This window comes from Pristis pectinata, chromosome 21 (genome assembly GCF_009764475.1).
Source record: "Pristis pectinata isolate sPriPec2 chromosome 21, sPriPec2.1.pri, whole genome shotgun sequence".
Lineage (NCBI taxonomy): Eukaryota > Metazoa > Chordata > Chondrichthyes > Rhinopristiformes > Pristidae > Pristis > Pristis pectinata.
The window spans coordinates 34,725,472-34,747,400 of NC_067425.1; the positions used below are offsets into that span (position 1 = coordinate 34,725,472).

General features: G+C 44.6%; 1 protein-coding gene across 4 annotated transcripts in view; it reads right to left on the bottom strand.

Moving 5' to 3' along the window:
- LOC127581190 (protein spinster homolog 1-like) overlaps nt 1-21,929 on the bottom strand; it is a 138,126-nt gene that overhangs the window by 17,496 nt on the left and 98,701 nt on the right. For all 4 annotated transcript variants that reach the window (XM_052035290.1, XM_052035292.1, XM_052035291.1 and 1 more), the window contains 2 exons: nt 18,783-18,881; nt 15,605-15,776 (listed from right to left, as the gene is read on the bottom strand). In XM_052035290.1, coding sequence (XP_051891250.1) covers nt 15,605-15,776; nt 18,783-18,881 — 271 coding nt within the window. The remainder of the gene's footprint in view (nt 1-15,604; nt 15,777-18,782; nt 18,882-21,929) is intronic.

Sequence of the window (21,929 nt, forward strand, 5' to 3'; positions counted from 1 at the left end):
TACAGAAACAGGAGCAACCACAAAGTGACAGGGAGCAGGGTGATAAGGAGAACATGACCCACCAGCAGCAATGCAACAGTTCTACTCCCAGCTGTAGAAAACTGCAGAGGCATCATGCTGATGTAACGGAAAGTGGTCACTGAACTAAAATCAACTTCTGTGGTGTACAGCTGATTTCAGGGAATCTAAAAACCAGTCATTACTTCTGCATCTGTCAAAACTTGTCTAACTTGTCTAGAAAGCCGCTGGTCTCTAAAGGTGAGTCAATAAAGTATCAGTTATATGTAAATGCAGTTGGAAATAGCTCTGTCAACTTTTGTTAACAAGCTCCAAATGCACTAACTAAAGAAATGAACATTATCAGCTTTAAATAAATAGGGGTTTGTTGCGCCACAGTTTGGATTGAGCAGTTTAAACAACATCTTTCTGAATACTTTTTCACTAACAGTGTGAGCTCAAATGTTCCTTTCCAATGCTACAGAATTATGCTTCATTTGCAGAAATTTTGCTGTCACTCAATGTTGTTGTCTTTATAGCCAGGGCTCAGATTTCGGTATACAACATCGGTAAAGGAACAATGAGTAAAACGGCCAGCAGCTGGTGACTAGAAAGATACCCCATTATCATTGTAATTCTCTGTCTGATTTGCATTGGTCCTCCATAAGAGTAATGATCAGCATCTCCCTGAACCTCCCCATGAAATTACTGTAGTTGCACATTAATTGGCTATTGAAATTGCGACAGAAAATGACTAGGGTGGGAGGTAAAACATTTTAATGATGTAAAATTGTTAATGACTGCCGGTAAAACTTGCCAAGAGAAAAACTGAACAATTAAAAGTGTGTAGTCTCATTCCTTTGGGCAGTGAGTTGCTGTTGGAGATTTTAAAATGTCAAATTTTAAATTTTTAAAGAATTCTCTCTTCCTTTATGTCCCTTGTATCTCGCTTAACCAGTCCTTCTCTTCCTTTCTCTGTAGCTGATTTGAGATTGAATTCACCCATGGGGCAGCACGGTAGTGTAGCGGTTAGCGCGACGCTATTACAGCGCCAGCGATCGGGGTTCGATTCCCGTCGTTGTCTGTAAGGGGTTTGTACATTCTCCCCGTGTCTGCATGGGTTTCCTCCGGGTGCTCCGGTTTCCTCCCATATTGCAAAGACGTACGGGTAGGTTAATTTGGGTTTAAAATGGGTGGTGCGGACTCGTTGGGCCGGAAGATCCTGTTACCACGCTGTAAATAAAATTTTTTTAAAAAATTCACCCTTCTTCCCTATTCTTTGTTTATTTCCTCATTTGTTAAGGCCAATCTTTCATCATTATCCCAGTGCCCTATTTCCCTAACAGGGGCATCATCAGCTCAATTTCCAGAAATTTTGCAAGCTAATTTTTTTTCTGCTGCTAACTGTAAGATTCCCTGAATCAGCAAATCATCCTAGAACCCTAACCCATAGAAAGCATCCTATCTGGATGTATCACAGCTTGATACGGCAACTGCTCTGCCCAGGACCGCAAGAAATTGCAGAGAGTTGTGGACACAGCTCAGTCCATCACGAAAAACCAGCCTCCCCTCCATGGACTCTGCCTACACTTACCGCTGCGTCGGGAAAGCAGCCGGCAGAATCAAAGACCCCACCCACCCTGGACATTTTCTCTTCTCCCCCTCCCATCGGGCAGAAGATACAAAAGCTTGACAACATGTACCACCAGGCTCAAGGACAGCTTCTATCCCACTCATATGAGACTCTTGAATGGACCTTTCATACGATAAAGATGAACACTTAATCTCTCAACTTACCTCATCATGGCTCCTGCCCTTTATTTGTCTGTCAGCACTGTACTTTCTCTGTAACTATAACATGATATTCTACATACTGTTTTTTTCCCTTTTGTTCTACCTCAATGTACTCATGTATGGAGTGATCTGCCTGGATGGCATGTAAACAAAGGCATTTCCCTGCATCTTGATACATGTGACAACAAATAACCAATTACCAATCTAAGGCCAGGAATAGTGGAAGATCTGCAGTTGGGCCTCAAACATTGTTTTGAGACCTGTCAGCACCAGGAGGGGCAAGTTTGGCTACAACATTGATTCACCCTCGTCTCTATAACTGGGTACATGACTCAAGCTGTTGATCCATTGGTGGTAAGCTCTAAGCTCCCCCAAGTTCTGGTGAAGCTGTGGAGACCTTTACCTTTTGACTCCATTTGTGTCCTTTTTAATTGTGTTCTTTTTGTTCCAACTGGGCCAAGAGAAAGGGCCTTCCTCCCACTTGCGCACTGAGATCATTGCTGCCGCGGCCTCAACCCTGCCACAGAGGCAGCAATTGGAGCAAACAGGGATGGAGAAGGCCACCAGTAATCTGAGTCTTCCAGCAGGAACAACGTGGACAGTGGTGAGGAGAGAGCCATGGATGGCTGCTCTTGGGCTGGGGTGAGGTGGTGCTCAGCAAGATCACTGGGGTTTTTGATCCATCTTAGTGAAGGACTTGGGGCTACAGAACAGTGTTCTGAAATTTTCAGATGATACTAAATGTTGAAGCAATGGATCAATGAAGAACACAGTAAAGGACTTGGATAGGCTGGGGAAGGTGAAATGGAATGGTACTGTGAAGTAGTTAGAAGCTATGAGGAGGATCAACCATGCTAAATGGTAATAACCTAAAGTGGAATCAAGAGCACAGAGCCCTGGGAGATGTGAAGACGTCAATACAGATAAACAAACACCTGGGATGTTGATCTTTCTAGAGGCGCTGGCCTGGAAATCCGTCTCCACCTCAAAATGTGTGTCAAAATGGTACAGAAGAGTGACGGAGAATTCAGTTAATGTGTCGTGGTGGGGTGCAGTGAAGGAAGGTTGTGTTGAAGAGGTGAGGCATGGTGCAGTGAAGAAGGCTAATGCTTACGGGTGTGTTTAGGCAGTGTGGTGAAGGAAGCTTGTGTTAGAGGTGTGTTCAAGCAGGACAGCAATAGCAATTTGTGTTAACGTGTTAAATCAGTTCAGCTTTCTTTTGGATAATTAGTGCAATGAAGGAGGTGTGTGTTAAGCTGGTGTGATACACGCAGTGGGGTTGACATGCTTGATGCGTGGCAGAGTAGATGTGCAAAAGTTAAAGGGCACATCGCTGAGCTAGTGGAGAAAATCAGCCCAGGGATCATGAGACAGCAAGGCTGAGACAGGATCCGGGACAGTGGTAAATAAGATAAGATATCTTTATTAGTCACATGTACATCGAAACACACAGTGAAATGCATCTTTTGCGTAGAGTGTGCTGGGGGCAGCCCGCCAGTGTCGCCACGCTTCCGGCGCCAACGTAGCGCGCCCACAACTTCCTAACCCGTACGTCTTTGGAATGCGGGAGGAAACCGGAGCGCCCGGAGGAAGCCCACGCAGACACGGGGAGAACGTACAGACTCCTCACAGACAGCAGCGGGGATTGAACCTGGGTCACTGGTGCTGTAATAGTGTTATGCTAACCGCTGCGCTACCGTGGCTGCCTGGACACGGAAGGATGAGCCTGGAATCAGTGGATATCAGAAGGAATAGGCAGAATCAGAGGAAGGAACATTGGAGGCTGCACGCATGATCAGATGATGCAGGGCTCATCACTGATTGAAGAATCCAACATCAATAAGCACAGGGGTTGGGATTGAGTGAATCCCAAGCAACATCCTCACAGTCAGAAGATCAGCAGCACAGATTCCCCAGGAAGTGTGTCCCCTTTAACAAACACCGAGGCAGGCCTCACCCTTCAGTCCCTTGGTGTAAATATCACCAATAATTCATCCTGGTCCAGCCACGTGGACACTAAGGCCAAGAAAACACACCAGAGCCTCTACTGCCTCAGAAGGCCCAGGAAATTCGGTGTGTCCCTGATGACTCCTGTCAATTTTTATAGATGTAACATAGAAAGCATCCTATCTGGATGCATCACGGCTTGGTTGGGCAGCTGCTCTGCTCAAGACCGCAAGAAATTACAGTGAGTTGTGAACACAGCCCAGTCCATCACACAAGCCAACCTCCCCTCCATTGACTCCGTCTACACTTCACGCAGCCTTAGGAAAGCAGGTAACATAAGGACCCCTCTCATCCCGGACATTCTCTCTTCTCTCTCCCATCAGGCAGAAGATACAAAGGCTTGAAAGCACGTCCCACTAGACCCAAGGACAGCTTCTATCCCACTCTTATAAGATTCTTGAACAGACTTCTCATGCGCTAAAAGATGAAATGTTGAACTCTTGATCTCCCAATCTACCCCATCGTGGCCCTTGCACTTTATTTGTCTACCTGCACTTCATTTTCTCTGTAATTGTAACACTATATTCTGCATTCTGTTCTCTTTGAACTACCTTGATGCAATGATGCATGTCATGATCTGTCTGGATGCCAGGCAAAACAAAAGCTTTTCACAGTATCTTGGTATATGACAATACTAAACAATACAGTTAACCTTTCACATATGATTAAGTCTCCTACTGCTTGATGTTGCTACATAGGCTCGGTAGCTCCACACAAATAGCACCCATGCACAGAGGACATGGAAGGAAATTTTGAGAAGTTTGCAACGTGTTTAACAATTTGGTTTTGCATTAAGTTCTTTCACATTGCACATAAAACTGTTGCATCAATTATCCAAAAGAATTTCTAGCCCAGACACTGCAAAAGCCATGAAGTTACACCAAACCCAGACAAAGTACCAACATGGTTTCAGTAAGGAGTTAGTTAGTGCAAGGCACTGCACTTCTGGAAGTTTGTGTTTGTAACATGATTCAGCTGATCACACTTTGAGTCTGAATTAAATGGACTTTTTTTTGTTCTAATCTTATAAAAATTGTATATAATTTATGTTTAATTTATATTTTTCTCATGGATGCTGCTTACATGATGCAATGTGTAAGTTTTTCATTGCATCTGTGCACGCATGTACTTGTGCAGATGACAATAAACTCGACCTTGACTTTGACTTTGACTTTGGAAGTTGTGGGATGAAATGGTCTCCTCGCTGTACTACTCCATAATTCATCTGCATACAGCAGAGAGCAAGGGGGCGAAGGGCAGCATCCCTAAAGAGGTAAGTGCGGGAATGGATCGACAATATCCAGCTCAAGTTTGGGCAGGGTAGTGCAAACGAGTTAAAGTTCTACGCGTTAGGGGTGCACTTTAACGGAACACTGCAATGATATCGGCTTGGACAGACCATGCAGATCGTTTTCTAGCCTGATTGTGGAGTTAACATTCACAATTCGCTTGTTTTTTTCTTATTTTTATGTGTCTTTTCATTGTGTACAAAATATTGGCAACATCACAAAGTGCTAAGTACTTGGAAATCTGCCTGTCAAGTTAAGTTAATAGTTACCTTCTAATGATACACTAGTTTAGACAAACACTGATTAAAGAGTAGCACAGTGCCTTAAAATGGCTCTATACTTTCAGTTTGTTTTCAATGCCATCATATCCAAGTCAGCCATTTCTAGGCACTTATTAGTATAATTCTTTCCTTAACTCTTCAACAAGAGGGCTAAAAATAAGCACTTTTCCTTGGGTGCAGTGAATCATGTCATCATTTCACTCAACACCCAAGCTTTTCCAAGTTACCATTAGTTGTGTTCCTGTGGTTTGACCTGATGGGTGAATATGCAGCCTTACTTTAAGAACCCACCCAGAATATCAAGGTCACCAGTGCAATTTCCAGTCTACGTTGAGTTAGCTGTTTTTTAACGAGGGGCAATTAGTTAGTTTGAGACTCCTGTATAAGTGACGTATGCAGCAACATATTCCTTCCACTACTGGTATCCAAAGGAAGATAATTGATTCAGACTGAATTACCCTCCCTTCTGCAAATACTAAAGGAAAGAGTTGCATTTATATAGTGCCCTTCATAACTGTAGGATGTCCCAAAAGCTTTCTAGGCAGCAAAGTTCCCTAAAAATGCAGTTCCTGGCATGTTTCTTCCAGCACTGTTGTGATGGACAATACACACACAAGCAAGCTCCCACAAACTCCAATGATCAGGTCATATCTTTGATATCAATTAAAGGATCAACACATTTAACAGCTCCCTGACTCTTCTTACAACTTGTACATGGGAAAGGTTACAACTCCTGAAAGGAGCAGACAGAGCCTTGGTTTTATGTCTCATTGAGAAGACGGTACTGGTGTGTCAGCCTATACTTCGGGCATTCAAATCTCACAACCACAAACTGACTCAGAACCAAGAGTGCTACCCACTGAGCCACAGCTGACACAGGAGTTTATGTTTCCAGCTGATGTTTATATTTGCCAGCCTGGAACAGACTTATTTTGCCTCTGGGCCATTCAGTGCAGATGGTTCATTGAACAACTCAAGCCTCTAGCCTTTAGAATAGCTCCCATTTTCCCTGCCTTCTAGCCTGGGCGTTGTACACCTCCTCTACAATAATTCCCAGGCCATTGCCACATGCAGGCTCTCCGACCATGACCGTAATTGTCGGGGAGGTTAAGGGCGTCAGGATTCTTGTTCCTCTCTAGTTCCCTGTCATCCCTGTTTAAGAGTGTACTTCTGTGATTCCCCTTGAACCATCACCTGGGCTGGCACTTGGCAAGGAGCTGGAATAGTCAGTAGCTAAAGCAGGCAGATGTGCAGTGTTCCAGGACACAAAGGGAAAGAGTGGGTGAGGGAGAGAGCTCGGGAAACTGGCTGCCCTGTATAACATCGGTGTGGGCTTCCCACTCCCTACGTTGTTTTCTGACTTCAGAAACACTGTACATTGAAACTTGCCTCATAGAGATCCTCCCAGCAGGAACTTCTAGGGACTGCAGGCTGAATCCTTCCCAATGCAACGGAGCAAAGCCTGCCCACAGTGCCCCATCCATAATTTGGCAGTAGGTTAAGCCACATCCCTGATCTAACTGGCAGTCAAAGCAGTCCATCGCTGCCACTCCACTGCCACTGCTCCAGGAGGTGGAACTGTGGGGTTGGTCCAGGGAAGATGTTATATGCCCACCCAACCCAAATACCCTGGTACCAACACCTCAGATTCTAAGGGGATGGCAATAGGGATGCAAATGGGTCAACCAATCTGCAAAGCTACCCATTTGCAGGATAAATGTCGACCACAGTCAGCTTGAGGCAATTGAAGTCAACCAGGTTGGTAACAATACAAAGCCAAAACAAAGTAAAGAGGTCTAGCTTCGGTCCCTAAAGGCATTAAGATAACCAAATGGATTATTTTGACAATATGACAATTTCACTGGGACAGTTTTACATCAGCTTTGTACTTACAGATTTTTTTTCCACAACTCAATTTAAATTCTAAATATGCTGAGATGAGAGAATTATCACCCTGCCAGTCTCAGGAACAAACACGATCTTTACATCAACTGAAATTTTATTGGATTGTATGCCATCCTGTTTCTGTCATTGGCTCAGAGTTGTACAGTGCACAAACAGGCCCTTCGCCCCATCGTGTCCATGCTGACCATCAAGTACCCATCTGTACCAATCCCACGTGCCAGCATTTGGTCCGTAGCCTTCTATACTTTGGTGATTTAAGTGTTCATCTACCTTCTGTGTGCTGTGCATCCAACTGCAATGAAATTCATAACTGAAAGTTGTGCCTACATGTTGTCAGAGTTTCTCAAGCGAGGTGAAGCCTGTATCTGTGTGACTTAAAGGGGTCTTGTCTGAGTGGGTCCAAAGACAGCACCAGAAATCTGACTCAGGTAGGTCCCCTTTAAGGTAGATCCTCTCCTATAGGCTTATGAGGAAGAATTGAGCAGAAAGGGCCTGTGCTCTGCGAAGTTCAAAAGAATGAGAAGCAATCTGACTGAAACACAAGAGGGTTTGACAGTTCAATGCTGTGAACATGCCCCCCTTGTGGCAGGGAGTTGGAATCTAGAAATGGGAGGTTTTGTTTTAGGATAAAGGGTCTGTCACTTAAGATGAGGCAGGAATTTCTTGTCTGAGGATTGTAACTCTTTGGAATTCTATATCCCAGAGTGCTGGGGACACTGAGCCATATTCAAGGATAAGAAAGATTTTGGCACATGGGATAATCAAGGTGGGAGTGTCGGCCAAAGTTCCGCAGATCAGTCTTGTTCTTACTGAGTGGAGGAGCAGCTTTGAGTGTCTGTGTGATCTCCTGATGCTCCTATTTCTTATGTCCTTACATTAGCTCGGACTTCACAACCAAAGAAGTCCTTCTGAACTGCACTCACGGCTCTCAGGAAAGACAATAGCCAATCTTCACACAACAAGAACTCACTAATAACAATGAGATAATAATCAAACTGCTTTAGTGATATTGATTGAGGAGTAAAGGTTAAAGAGAAGAAGGCGTTTGCACATTATCAAATAGTACCACGTGATCTTTTATAAGGGAAAGCAGGCAGGAGTTTAGATCAATGGCTCATCTGTAAATTGGTACCTTTAACTGCAACACTGGATTGTGTACCTGTGAGACAGGAGAGGTCCACAACCACCAACCCTGTGACTCAGAACTAAGAGCGCTGAACAATAAGCCACAGCAGTTATTCAGAGGCAAACAGCCCTTTGTCAAGTGGATGTTTCAAAGTTTACCTCTGAGCAGAAGTGCAACTGATAAAAAATCAACAAAGATCCCCCCAGTAGTCACCCTCAGACTCTTGAGTTCAAGAATCAGGAAACCATGTTGCAGCTTTATAAAACTCTGGTTAAGCCGCATCTGGAGTATTGCATTCAATTCTGGTCGCCCCGCTATAGAAAGGATGTGGAGGCTTTGGAGAGGGTGCAGAAGAGGTTTACCAGGATGCTGCCTGGATTAGAGGGCATGTGATATAAGGAGAGGTTGGACAAACTGGGTTTGTTTTCTCTGGAGTGGCGGAGGTTGAGGGAAGACCTGATAGAAGATAGATAATGAGAGGCATAGACAGCTATTATCTTCTTCCCAGGGTTGAAATGTCTAGTACTACAGGGTATGCATTTAAGGTGAGAGGGGGTAAGTTCAAAGGAGATGTCCGGGGCAAATTTCTTTACACAGAGAGTGGTGGGTGTCTGGAATGTACTGCCAGGGGTGGTGGTGGAGGCAGATATGATAGAGACATTTAAGAGGTTCTTAGATAATGGAGGGAAATGGACCTTGTGTAGGCAGAAGGGATTAGTTTATTTAGGAGTTTATTTACTAGTTAAATTACTTCAGCCTGTTCCTGTGTTGTACTGTTGCCTGGTTACTTTAACCATGACGACGGGAAGGCCAGCCATTCAACTTTTCCTTGGAAAGCAGTTTGCCAAGAATATGGCTCGCATTCAAAGGGCCATAAGATGTCTTGCTGTTGCCTGAGGCAATATCTATGACTTTCATTCAGCGTTTTCTGTCTGTGGAGATTTCTACCATTGGAAGCAATATAACATCACCAAAGGGACACCATTCTGAGACAAAATGTTTTTCATACGGTTGTTTCTATCAGGGAAATAATTCACATTCTGTAGAATATGAGCAATTCACTCTGCCAGACTCCCACTTAATTGAATGTGCCATTAAAGGTAATGTGAATGTATTTTGGAAAGCTGTAATTCAGCTGATTTCTCCCTGCCCAGATGTATTTGTCCTCTCTGTGCCAAAGAGAGGACTGGTTATTTGCCATATGTTAAACACTGCTGCTTAAATAGGCCATAATACCAGACTAATAGCTCTGAGCTTGCAGCTATTAAGAACATGGGGCCATTTGCTAATGAAGAGCTCTAAGGTATTGATAAAGGCAATATTGATCTGTGAGTGCCATTGGTAAGTGAGAGGGAAAGCAGCTCAATGTTCTGCTTAATCCTTAGAATCATAGAATCATACAGCACAGAAGCGGGCCCTTTTGGCCCATCCTGTCCATGCTGGCTGTGATGCCTATCTATGCTAATACCATTTGCCTACATTTGGCCTGTATCCCTCTGTGCCTTTCCTATTTATGTACCTGTCCAAACATTTTTTTAAATTTTGTAGTTGTATCTGCCTCTACCACCTCTTTTAGCAGCTCTTTCCAGATATTCAACACTCCCTGTGCGAAAAACTTACCCCTCTTTTAAATTTTTACCCCTTACTTTCAACCTGTACCCTCTAGTCCTAGACTTCCCTGCCCGGGGACAATGATTCTGACCATCTATCCTATTTTTACCTTTCAATTTTATAAATCTCTGTAAGTGAAATGTGAAATGCATAGGGTGTTCTGGGGCAGCCCACAAGTGTCGCCATGCTTCCGGAGCCAACATGGCATGCCCACAACTTCTTAACCTGTACATCTTTTGGAATGTGGGAGGAAACCGGAGCACCCAGAGGAAACCCACGCAGACACGGGGAGAAGGTACAAACTTCTTACAGACAGTGGCTGGAATTGAACCTGGGTCACTGGCGCTGTAATAGCATTGCACTAACCGCTACATTACTCTAAGCCCTGTCCAGCCACAGGTAGAACTTGCGCCCACCATTAACATGGGGAATGCCCTCAGCTTGAGCCAGAGTCCAAACCCATACATGAAAGGACAGTGCATTAATGAACCACCTCAAGGGCCTTATATACCATCAGCAGCCAACCCCTTTTTGGACTGTGAATTGATCCCCAGGGTTAAGTGGTAAAGAAAAATAATGAATCCAAGCATCTGGTTTCTGAACTATTTCTTGCTTTATGACTGTCTGCATCACAGGCAAAGGAAGCACACACCACAATAGTAGGCAGCTCGTATAAAGCAACCCACCCAAATCTTGGCCCAAGATCTTGAATTCTAATTTCAGTGGCTTTCAAACTACAGGAAGACAGTAGGGAGAGGTCAGATGGGTGGTAGACTCAGTGAAGAGACACGTGAGTTAAGAATATGGGGAAACAAGTTGAGCTTAAGTTATGAGATTTTAAATGAGTGAAAAAGCACAGTCCCCCTTGTGCAGTTAGTTAGATCGTGGAAAGAAGTGGAGCAAGGAAACATCCATAAAGAAGGCTTTACTTTTTGTATCAGGAATTTCAGAAATACAAACACTCTGAGATTGCATTGTATCTGGAGCTTGGCTAAACTGCAGTTGCATTGTTGTACAGTAAAACTCTGATAATCTGACACACTCAGGATGCTGGTGGTGCCGGACTGGCAGCTTTTCCCAACTATTGGATGTCATAGAGCTATACAGCACAGCCCAACTTGTCCGTGCCAACCAAGTTGCCTAACTGAGCTAGAGAGGAGATGCAAGCGACTGCAGATGCTGGAATCTGGAGCAACAAACTATCTGCTGGAGGAACTCAGCAGGTCGAGCAGCATCCGTGGGAGGAAAGGAATTGTCGACGTTTCGGGTCGAAACCCTAGGGATGCAATTAAGGATCTCAGGTCCTGAGCAGCACCTAGTCCAGTACATGAACAGACCCAGTAGAAATTCAGTGCAAGTTGTCCTATTTATATTACAATGGATATGTCCTGATAATGCATTCCCTCCTCAGCATTTATAATGAAAGAATCTAAGTCCATGTTAGGATGAATTTAAGTTGTGAAAAACATGACGATGCTGGAGAAACTCAGCAGGCCAGGCAGCATCCGTGGAGAAAAGCAGGCGGTCAACATTTCGGGTCAGGACCCTTCTCCAGGACTGAAGATAGGAAAAGGGGAAGCCCAATGTATAGGAGGGAAAAGCAGAGCAGTGATAGGTGGACAAAAGAGAGGAGGCGGGGTGGGCACAGGGTGGTGATAGGTAGATGCAGGTAAGAGATAGTGATGGGCAGGTGTGGGGGAGGAGGGCAGAGCAGATCCACCGGGGGATGGGTCAAAGGTAAAGAGAGAGAGGAAAAAAAAGGTAGAACAAAAGAGCGTTGACCGCTGCTCTTCTCCACGGATGCTGCCTGGCCCGCTGATTCCTCCAGTATCATCGTGTTTTTCATTTAGATTCCAGCATCTGCAGTCCTTTGTTTCTCCTGAATTTAAGTTGTAGTTAGAGTAGAATCAGCTTGGATTACTCATGATCTAATCCCCAAGTTTGGAGAAGAGGGAGGAGCGAGTATGTGTCCTCAGACTATTTTGCGGACAGTTTCAGTAGGTGTGCTGCTGAGGAGATATGGAGAATCAAGCCAGCTTTAGGTTGCTTGAGGAGGCTAGTACGCATTTGCTAGCCTCATTGCAAAGTGGTGCATACCAACAGATGCAGCAAAGCATTGGGAAGGACAGAGTCATTGAAAAAGGAAGCAGGAGGAAAGCAGCAGCAGGGAGGTGCATTGGTAGCAGTAGGACAACAAAGTTCAGAGCTGCCACTGAGTGAAAACAAAGTGCTGAAGGACCTCAGCGGGTCGGGCAGCATCTGTAGAGGGAAATGGACAGTCGACGTTTCGGGTCGAGACCCTTCCTCTGGATTGAAAGACAGAGGGGAGATTGCCAGTGAGGTACCAGCGTCGATGAAGGGTCTCGACCCGAAATGTTGACTGTCCATTTCCCTCCAGGAACTCGTTTTCTGCTCCAGCTTCCGATATCTGCAGTCTCTTGTGTCTCCACCGAGTGAAAAACTTTGTCAGAGAAACAGGAAACTGATTCCCAACACAGAGCCTTGTATTGGGATCACAGGAATGAATGTAGGAAATTCTGAGAAATAAAGATCTCGGCAGCAGGCGTGGAGGGACAAACAGAATTCGTGGTTCAGGTACCACAGACACTCTATGGGCCGAGATATGCCTGCCCTTTGTTGGCTATGTGGAGCAGTCCATGTTCCTACCCTGGCACCATCCCCCAACTCTTTCTCTGCTACATTGATGACTGCATTGGTGTGGCCACCTGCACCCATGCAGAGCTCATCAATTTCAACTTCACTTTCAGATTCACTTGGACAATTTCCGACATCTCTCTCCCCTTTCTTGATCGCTCTGCCTCATCTCAGGAGACAAACAATCCACTGACATTTACTATAAACCCACCGACTCCCACACAGCTATCTGTACTACTCCTCCTCCCAATTTCTATCGGGTAAGGATGCCATCCTGTTCTCTCAGTTTCTCCGTCTCCACCGCATCTGTTCTCAAGATGAGGCTTTCCATTCCAGGACATATGAGACGTCCTCCTTTTTCAGGAAATGTGGCGTCCCCCACACTGTTATTGATGGAGCCCTCACCCACATCTCCTCCATTTCACTTCTGCCTCCCCCTGACAGAATAGGGATGGAGTTCCCCTGGTCCTCAACTTTCACCACACCAGCCTCCTCATCCAGCACATCACCCTTCTCCATTTCCACCAGTTACAACATGGTCCCACCAACGGACACATCATCCCCTCCCCTTTCTGCTTTCCGCAGGGACCACTCTCTCTGCCTCTCCCTGGTTTGCTCATCCCTCCCCACGTAATCCCTCCCTCTCCCCAGGCACTTTCCCCTATCCCTACACCTCCTCCCTCACCACCATCCAGGGACCTAAAGAGCCCTTCCAGGGGTGAGGCAGAGATTCACCTGCACCTCCCCCCAACCTTGCTTGTTACTTCCGGTGCTCTCAACGTAGCCCTCTCTACATCGGTGAGACCAAGCGCAGACTCAGCGACTGCTTTGCCGAACACCTGAGCTCTGTCCACAATGGCCATCTGTAACTCCTGGCTACGAGACTTTTTAATTTGCTTTCCCATTCCCACATCAACAGGTCCATCCGTGACCTCCTCCACTGCCAGGCTCAGGCCAAGTGCAAACTAGAAGAACAGCTCTTCATATTCCACCTGGGTAGTCTCCAACCTAATGGCATGAACAGTGAATTCTCCAGTTTCAGGTAACCTGCTCCCCCTCTGTCCCTTTCTCCCTCCTACTGATCTCCCCAGGTCCTCTCATACACACCCTTCTTTCCAACCAGCCCCCTCCGCAGCCCTTGATCACCCAGTTTCTTTCCCCTCCCCCATCCACTCTATCCGCCCATCACCCACACACTCCTCCCACTGGGTCCGCGCCCACCCACTGTTCCCACCTGACGTCCCCACCTCCCACCTCCCTTACCTGGTTCCACTCTTCCCCTTCCTTTCCGAACAGATTCCATCATCTGCGGCCCTTTGCCTGCCTCCACCCATCACCTCCAGGCCTCTGTCACTATCTCCACCCTTCCCTCTCCCACCTGGCTCCATCTGACAATCAACCTCTCCTCACCTGGATCCACCTATCCCCCTCACCTCTTTATACCGGCTCTCTCCCCTCTATCTTTCAGTCCAGATGAAGGGTCTCGACCCGAAACATCGACTGTCCATTTCCCTCCACAGATGCTGCCCGACCCGCTGAGTTCCCCCAGCAGCTCGTTTTTGCTAATGGTTCAGGTTGGTGACCTTCCATTGGAACTGGGTTCACCAAGCTCCAGCTCGGTTAACCTTCTATCCTCCTAGAAATGACATGACACAACAATGCTAGAGTTGCTGACAAATTATACCAAGGATTCTCTGTCAGGTTATCTGGAAAAGACAAAGCAAAGACAGCGGAAAAGTACCAGGGCTTTGGAAACCATAGGTCTAAAGTAACCATTTCCTCTAGAACATGCAGCATTTATTACATAACATCAGTACTTCCCAAGAGAGAATACAAGGCCAAACAATGTAGAAAATGATGGCAATGTTTCAGATTGTTAGTAAGATAGGATAAGATATTTATTAGTCACATGTACATCGAAACACACAGTGAAATGCATCCTTTTGCATTACTAAGGACGTGCTGGGGGCAGCCCACAAGTGTCGCCACTCTTCCGGTGCCAACATAGCGTGCCCACAACTTCCTAAACCGTACGCCTTTGGAATGTGGGAGGAAACCGGAGCACCCGGAGGAAACCCACACAGACACACGGGGAGAACGTACAAACTCCTTACAGACAGCAGCGAGAATTGAACCTGGGTCACTGGCGCTGTAATAGCGTTACGCTAACCGCTACACTACCATGCCGCCCTAGTTTCATAAAGTAGTTTCATGCTCCCATCGGGCAGGAGGTACAGAAACCTAAAGTCCCACACCACCAGGTCCGGGAACAGCTACTTCCCTTCAACCATTTGGTTCTTGAACCAACCAGCACAGCCCTAATCACTACAGTTTAGCAACACTGTGACCACTTTGATCATTTTGCACTAAAACAGACTTTTTTTTGTTCTAATTGCGTTCTTTCTTGTATAATTTTGTATAATTCATGCTTGTTTTTCTTGTGAATGTTGTGTCTCTGGTGCCATGTGCCTGTGATGCTGCTGCAAGTAAGTTTTTCATTGCACCTGTGCACACAGGTACTTGTGCACATGACAATAACCTCGATTTGACTAGACTTGATTTAACCAGGAGAAATCATGCCTGATCCATGTCATAACCTCATCCACCAACCATAATTTGTAATATCTTTTCCTAGCAAACATGTATCAGTCTCATTCTTGAATTTTTCACTTGACTGCTGGCAGCTTTTCAAGGGGATTGTTCTATTTTCACCAACCTTTGTGTGTGAAGACAGCTTATGGATTTCACCTCAGTGTTCTTGCTCTAGCTTTGAGATTATTCCTTGTCATGGCTCCACTGCCACAGGGATGGAATGGATTCAACATCAAATCCTTTGTCTGAAACACCTCAATTAGTTCATGCATACTCGAGACAACAGATATCAAGTCTATACAATGGATCTCCATAATTTAACACTTTTAGCACAGAGGGGCTTTTACCTTGAATATACTTTGCTGTATTCTCTTGGTCCTCCTCTAAATGGTTAGCAGTGCAAAAGAATAAGGCTGCCCCGATAACAATAATGAAAGGGCAGATTAAGAGAGCGTACTGCAGACTCATGAACTCTCTGTACGTGGAAGATGGTCGTCCCTCCTGAAGGACAGTGGAGATCTGTGTACAAATGGGAAAATGAATCATTTTATACACCATTTCCATTTTCGTAATCCCAATTTCCACTCCCCTGCTGCTGAAACCCTCGCCTATATCTTTATTACCTCTGGATTTAACTAATGGAACATCAATTCTTGGCCAAGCTTCGTCAATCTACTCTCCCTTTATTTGAAGGCATCCAGAGCCCTGCTGCATGTACCCAGTACAAGTCCTCCCCAGATTATGAATGCCTGACTTATGGACAGCCCGTTCATACAAGCGGGAGACCGGCAGGATGGATTTGCTGGCTGCTGCGGGGCTGCAGGCGTCTTCCGGTTGGGAATGAAATGGGGCCTCTCTCCTTATCTCCGCCCCACTAGCCCCACCTGAGCTGCAACAATCGGGGGGCTGGGCGGAGCTGGGAGCACTGAGCAGACTCATGGAGTCAGTGAGGCCGGCTGGCGGCCGATCTCCCCATGCTCGCTCACTCCCCCGTCACAGCCGTTTCTGTCATCCTCCCCCACACACTGTTGTTCACTTCCCACTGATGAACAGTTCGGGCTACAAACCACCCTCTGGAAGTTAATCCTGTTATTACCTGGGAACTGCCCATACTATTCAGTTTACCCATAACCTCTCTCTGCCAGCTTACACCAGCCCCTGCTGTTCAGAAACATCACAGCTGACTTTTTGCCTTCAACCCACTTTCCTGGTGTCCATATCTATAGATTCCTTTAGTGTCCAAAAACTATCGGTCTCATCCTTGAATATACTCAATGACTAAGTATCCACAGCCCTGAGGCAGAGAATTCCTAAGACGCACAACCCTTTGTGTAAAGAAATTTCTCCCCATCTCAGTCCGTAATGGCTGATCCTGATCCCAAGATCATGACCCAGTTCTTGACTCTATAGGTGGAGAAAACAGCCTCTCGGCATCAAGCACTTCAGTGGCAACATCTGTCATCAAAGATCCTCACCATCCAGGCCACGCCATCTTCTCATAGCTACCATCGGGCAGGAGGTACAGAAGCCTGACGTCCCACACCACCAGGTTCAGGAACAGCGATTTCCCTTCAAGAATTTGGTTCTTTAACCAATCGGCACAACCCTAATCACTAGAGTTTAGCAACACTATGACCACTTTGCACTAAAATGGACGTTGTGTTTTTTGTTCTAATTGCGTTCTTTCTTGTAAAAATTGTATATAATTTAGTTTACTTTTTCTTTCTTTTTCAATCATTTTATTAATTTTCAAATTAATACAGATTAATATATAACATTAATGATTATACACGTGATACAAAGAGATCGGGAGGACAATCATGACGTATATAATCATAAAGAATAAAAAATATAATCTAGACCTCACAGTCTCTTAGTAAGTGAATATAATACAAAAAGAAATTAAAAAGGGAAAGAAAAAGATTCATTGTATAATAAAAAAGAGAGAAACCCCCAAATCAAAAAAATTATAAGTAATAAATCGAAACAAATTTTAAAAAATTTCAAAAGAGAAAAAAAAACTGGACTGATATTTCTTGATGAACAAAGAGCATTATTATGTTGTCAATTCCACTCCTAAATTCAAAGATTATTGAAAAGGGATCTATATCAGATGAAAATATTGAATGAATGGACTCCAAACTTCCTCAAATTTAAGCGAAGAATCAACAGTGCCACTCCTAATTTTTTGTAAGTTTAAACTTGATATAGTTTGAGAAAACCATTGAAAAGTAGTAGGAGGTTTCGGATCCTTCCATTTAAACAAAATGGATCACTTGACCATTGCAAGCAGAAGCAGATAAGTGGCCAGATTCCATCCTTGGTAGCCCAAAAACTGCAGTAATAGGGTGACGTTGTAAATCAATATTCAATACAGTTGAAATAATGTTAAAAATGTCTCTCCAATATTTTTCCAAAAGAGGGCAGGACCAAAACGTATGTATCAGGGAAGCCACCTCTGACTTACATCTGTCACATATAGGATTTATATGGTGATAAAAACGGGCTAGCTTATCCTTAGACATATGGGTCCTGTGAACCACCTTAAACTGTATCAAAGAGTGTCTGGCACACATTGAAGATGTATTAACTAATTGAAGAATTTTCTTCCATGTCTCTGTAGATAGAAGTATCTGGAGTTCTCTTTCCCATTCACTCTTAATTTTATCAAGTATCTCTGGGCATATTTTCATAATTAGATCATAAATTATTGCTATCAAGCCCTTCTGAAAGGAATTAAAACCTAAAATTTTTTCTGAAATTTCAATTTTATATGGAGTCAGAAAAGAGGGTATAGTAACTTTTAAAAAATTTCTAATCTGTAAATATCGAAAAAAGTGTGATCTGGGCAAATTGTATTTATTAGACAACTGTTCAAAAGATAAAAAAAAGTTATCAATGAATAAATTGCAAAAGCATGTTATTTCCCTCATTTTCCATAAAGAAAAAGCTAAGTCGATTCTGGATGGTTGATAAGATTGAATGGGGCTTGATAAGTTAAATTTATTCAATCCAAAAAATTTACGAAATTGAAATGATATTTGTATTGTATGTTTAACTATTGGGTTAGTAGTTTACTTTTTCTTGTGAATGCTGCTTATCTGATGCTGTGTGCCTGTGATGCTGCTGCAAGTAAGTTTGTCATTGCACCCGTGCACACATGTACTTGTGCATATGACAATAAACTCGACTTTGACTTGACTTTGTCTCTGACTCCCCCTCAGAATTTTATATGTTTCAATGAGATTACCTCTTATTCTTCCAAACTCCCGTAAGAACAGTAGTCCCTTCCAACTCAATCTTTATCAAAAGGACAGTCCCCTCCTCACTGGAATCACTCTTGTGGATCAGCATTGCTGTGTTCCAAGTCAGGTATATCTTTCTTTAGATACTGAGGAAAAATGACAGGAGGTGGCGCCACCAGCTGTAGATACTGCTGAGTTAAATCTTGCATTCACTAGAACGGAGACCTTGGTGAAAGTGTTCACAGGAGAAAATGAAGTGTAAGAAGAGGAAGCTACTTACTACACCAATGATGTACGGGCTGCAGGCATCGCCAAAAACATGGGAGATGGTGATCTGGATTGCTTCAGCCATTGAGCGACAGGGTGGAATAACGACATACTAAGGAAAAAAATGGAAACAGACATTGCAGTTCAGGTTTCATGACTTCTAAACTGAATACATGCCTACCCAAGCACTGCCCCACTTCAGCAAGCTTTCTTCTGGTACCAAGATCCAACCTCTTCAAGACGGCCCTGCCAGAAGTAGGCTTTTCTTACCGCTGTGAGTGTGCCATCCTAAAATCTTTGTCTGTGGACTGAAACTCCCAGGCACGGGAATCCACATGGACATTTGCAGCTCCAGTAAGTCACGGATGCACAACACCGACATTTCTCCACCAATATATCGAGATTACTGTCTACAGAGGAGTAAGTGTCCATCAGAAAAGAAAGATGATCTTCAGCCTAGGATATTTGCACCCCTCAATTCTGGTCTCTTAATTTTGGCCGTTAAAAGACACTTGGACACGCACATGGATCGGAAAGGTTTAGAGGTATAAGGGCCAATGCAGGCAAATGGGACTGGCTTAGATTGGCATCTTGGTCGGCGTGGAGCATTTGGGATTATGGCCTGTATCCGTGCTCTATGACTCTAAAGTATTCCTGATGTTGAACACTCATGGCAGTGTTATCTTCAGCTTCCAAGACCCTTGGTTCTGGAAGTTCATCCAGAATCTTTCCATTCCTCTATCCTCCATAAAATCCACCCCTTAGGCTAAGGTTTAGGGGATCTGCCTTGCAAACATGAAGCAAACATTATCAAATGATATAAAAGAGGTGTTCTTTATTGAGAAGCCGCAGAACCCCAACCATTTTAGGGGAATTTGGAGAAACTGCTGGAGGAAGACCGCTCATCAAAAAAATCAGAAACCCACCAGAGAGATCAAGGAGACTGGTAGTTCAGATTTGGAACTGAAGTGTGGAAAGTCATTATGAATCTTATAGAGGGATGTAAGTAGACAGATATCAGACACATATACTGTGTTGGCTCCACTTGTATCAAAATGGTTCCCCTCTCCTGACTCCGATTTTTCCACAGTCAAATGTACTAACAGCAGGTATTTGTTTAAGGACAAAGTTCTGTCTTTAAAAATAATTTCATCTCAAGTTAGCTTCTCACCGGTGGATCAACAGGGACTTTTGTTTGGTGGAACTTTTAGGACTGTAATGATGGTAGTTTTTTTTGCATATGAATTGGGGGAACAGGTCCAATGATGTAAAGAAATCTGTCCAAACCTAAGCTGGCTTCTGTGGACTCACAAATGTCTGACAAATGACAGGCAGGAAAAGATATTCTGGTCCATCTACCCTCCTTAACCCACTCCACCCCATCCAAAGTCAGGCAATAAAAAGGCTAATTTGTGTGGGGGAAATATGCAAAATTACTCATTGAAATGATCAGAACTAGGAGATCATTGCAGTAAATATCTAAACCGCTGCCACAGCAACTTCACCCATTGCTTGGCTACCAGCACTAATGAAAAGGATTCTGCAGCTTCTCAATAAAAACACCTCCCTAATATCATTTGATAATGCTCGCTTCACGTTTGCATTTGCTTTGTCTGTTCCAGCTAACCTGACAGAGAATCATTGGTATACTTTGTCAGCAATTCCATCATTGTTGCAATAGTTACTTGCATTTATATAATGACCTTAATGCAGTAAGATGTCCCAAGGCATTTCGCAGGAGATCTGTCAACTACGACATCTCTAACACATTTGAATTTCCTTCTCCCCACTCTGCAGAACAGACCATTTATCTGGACTGAGTCCAGGCAATAAACAATGAAACTGAGAAAAAATAAAACAGCAGGGTATACAGGCTTCAGGGAATATCTAGGGCAGTGTATACAGTGACCAGGAGAAATGCACTCGGTCCTCATCTAGAATTAGCTAAACCCAAGCAAAAGGGCTGAAGTGCCTTAGACCATTTTGTAATTTGTTTAGAAGAATAAATGTTCAGTTGTTTAAAACCACATGAGGATTAGAGGAAGTGGGAGAATGGGGTGAAACTATGTTTTCTATTGGGTGAATCAAAAACCAAGGATATAGCGTAGTGGTTCAGAAGTTGGGTTTCCAGATTAGTAACACAGAGGTAAGAACACGAAATGCACTCAGGAAGCATTCAGCAGGTCAGGCAGTATCTGTGGGAAAAGAAACAGCTCATGTTTCACATCGAAAACTCTTCATTGGAACAGGGAAAGTGAGAAAACAAGTTAGCTGTACGGAGGGTGGAGGAGGGGTGGATAGAGCAAAGGGGATATCTGGATTGGGCAAGGCCAGGGATGCCCAGGTGACCCCACTGTTTACAGAGCTTCTGATTAATACATTAATGAGGGAAGAGAGAGAGAGAGAGAGGGAGAAGGGGAAGAGAAGGGGAGAGAGGGGAGAGAGAGAGGGAGAGGGAGAGAGAGGGAGAGGAGAGAAAGAGGGAGAGAGACGGAGAGGGAGAGAGAAGGAGAGAGAGGGAGAGGAGAGGGAGAGAGAGAGGGAGAGAAAGGGGAGGGGGGAAGAGGGGGAGAGAGGGGAGAGGGAGAGAGAGAGGGGGAGAGGGAGAGGGAGAGGGAGGGAGGGAGGGAGAGAGGGAGAGGGAGAGGGAGGGAGAGGGAGGGAAATGGGGAGAGAGGGGGAGAGAGGAGGAGAGGCAGGGGAGAGAGGGGGAGGGAGAGAGGGAGAGGGAGAAGGAGAGGGGGAGAGAGAGATATGCAGAGAACAAAGGTACATGTGAAAACGGTGGGATACAGATCAGAGTTGTTGCTGAGGCCAACAGCAGGATGCTGGAAGTGCCCAGCAGATCAGGCAGTTCTAGCGAGGGAGAAAAAATTTGAGTTAATAGTGAAAATGAACGATCTTTTATCAGAACTGGTCAATTCTAATGCAATAGAAAATGCAAGTTATCTGAAATTGTAGAGCTCAATATTGAATCCGGAAGGCTCCAGATGGAAGACGAGGTGCTGTTCTTCAAGCTTGTGTTGGCCTTTGTTGTAACAGTGCAGGAGGCCAAAGTCAGACTGGCAGAGAGGGAGTGGGATGGTGAATTAAATTGGTGGGAAACTGGAAGCTCAGGGTTGCTCCAGTGGACTGAACAGCAATCCCTAATCTTTGTTTA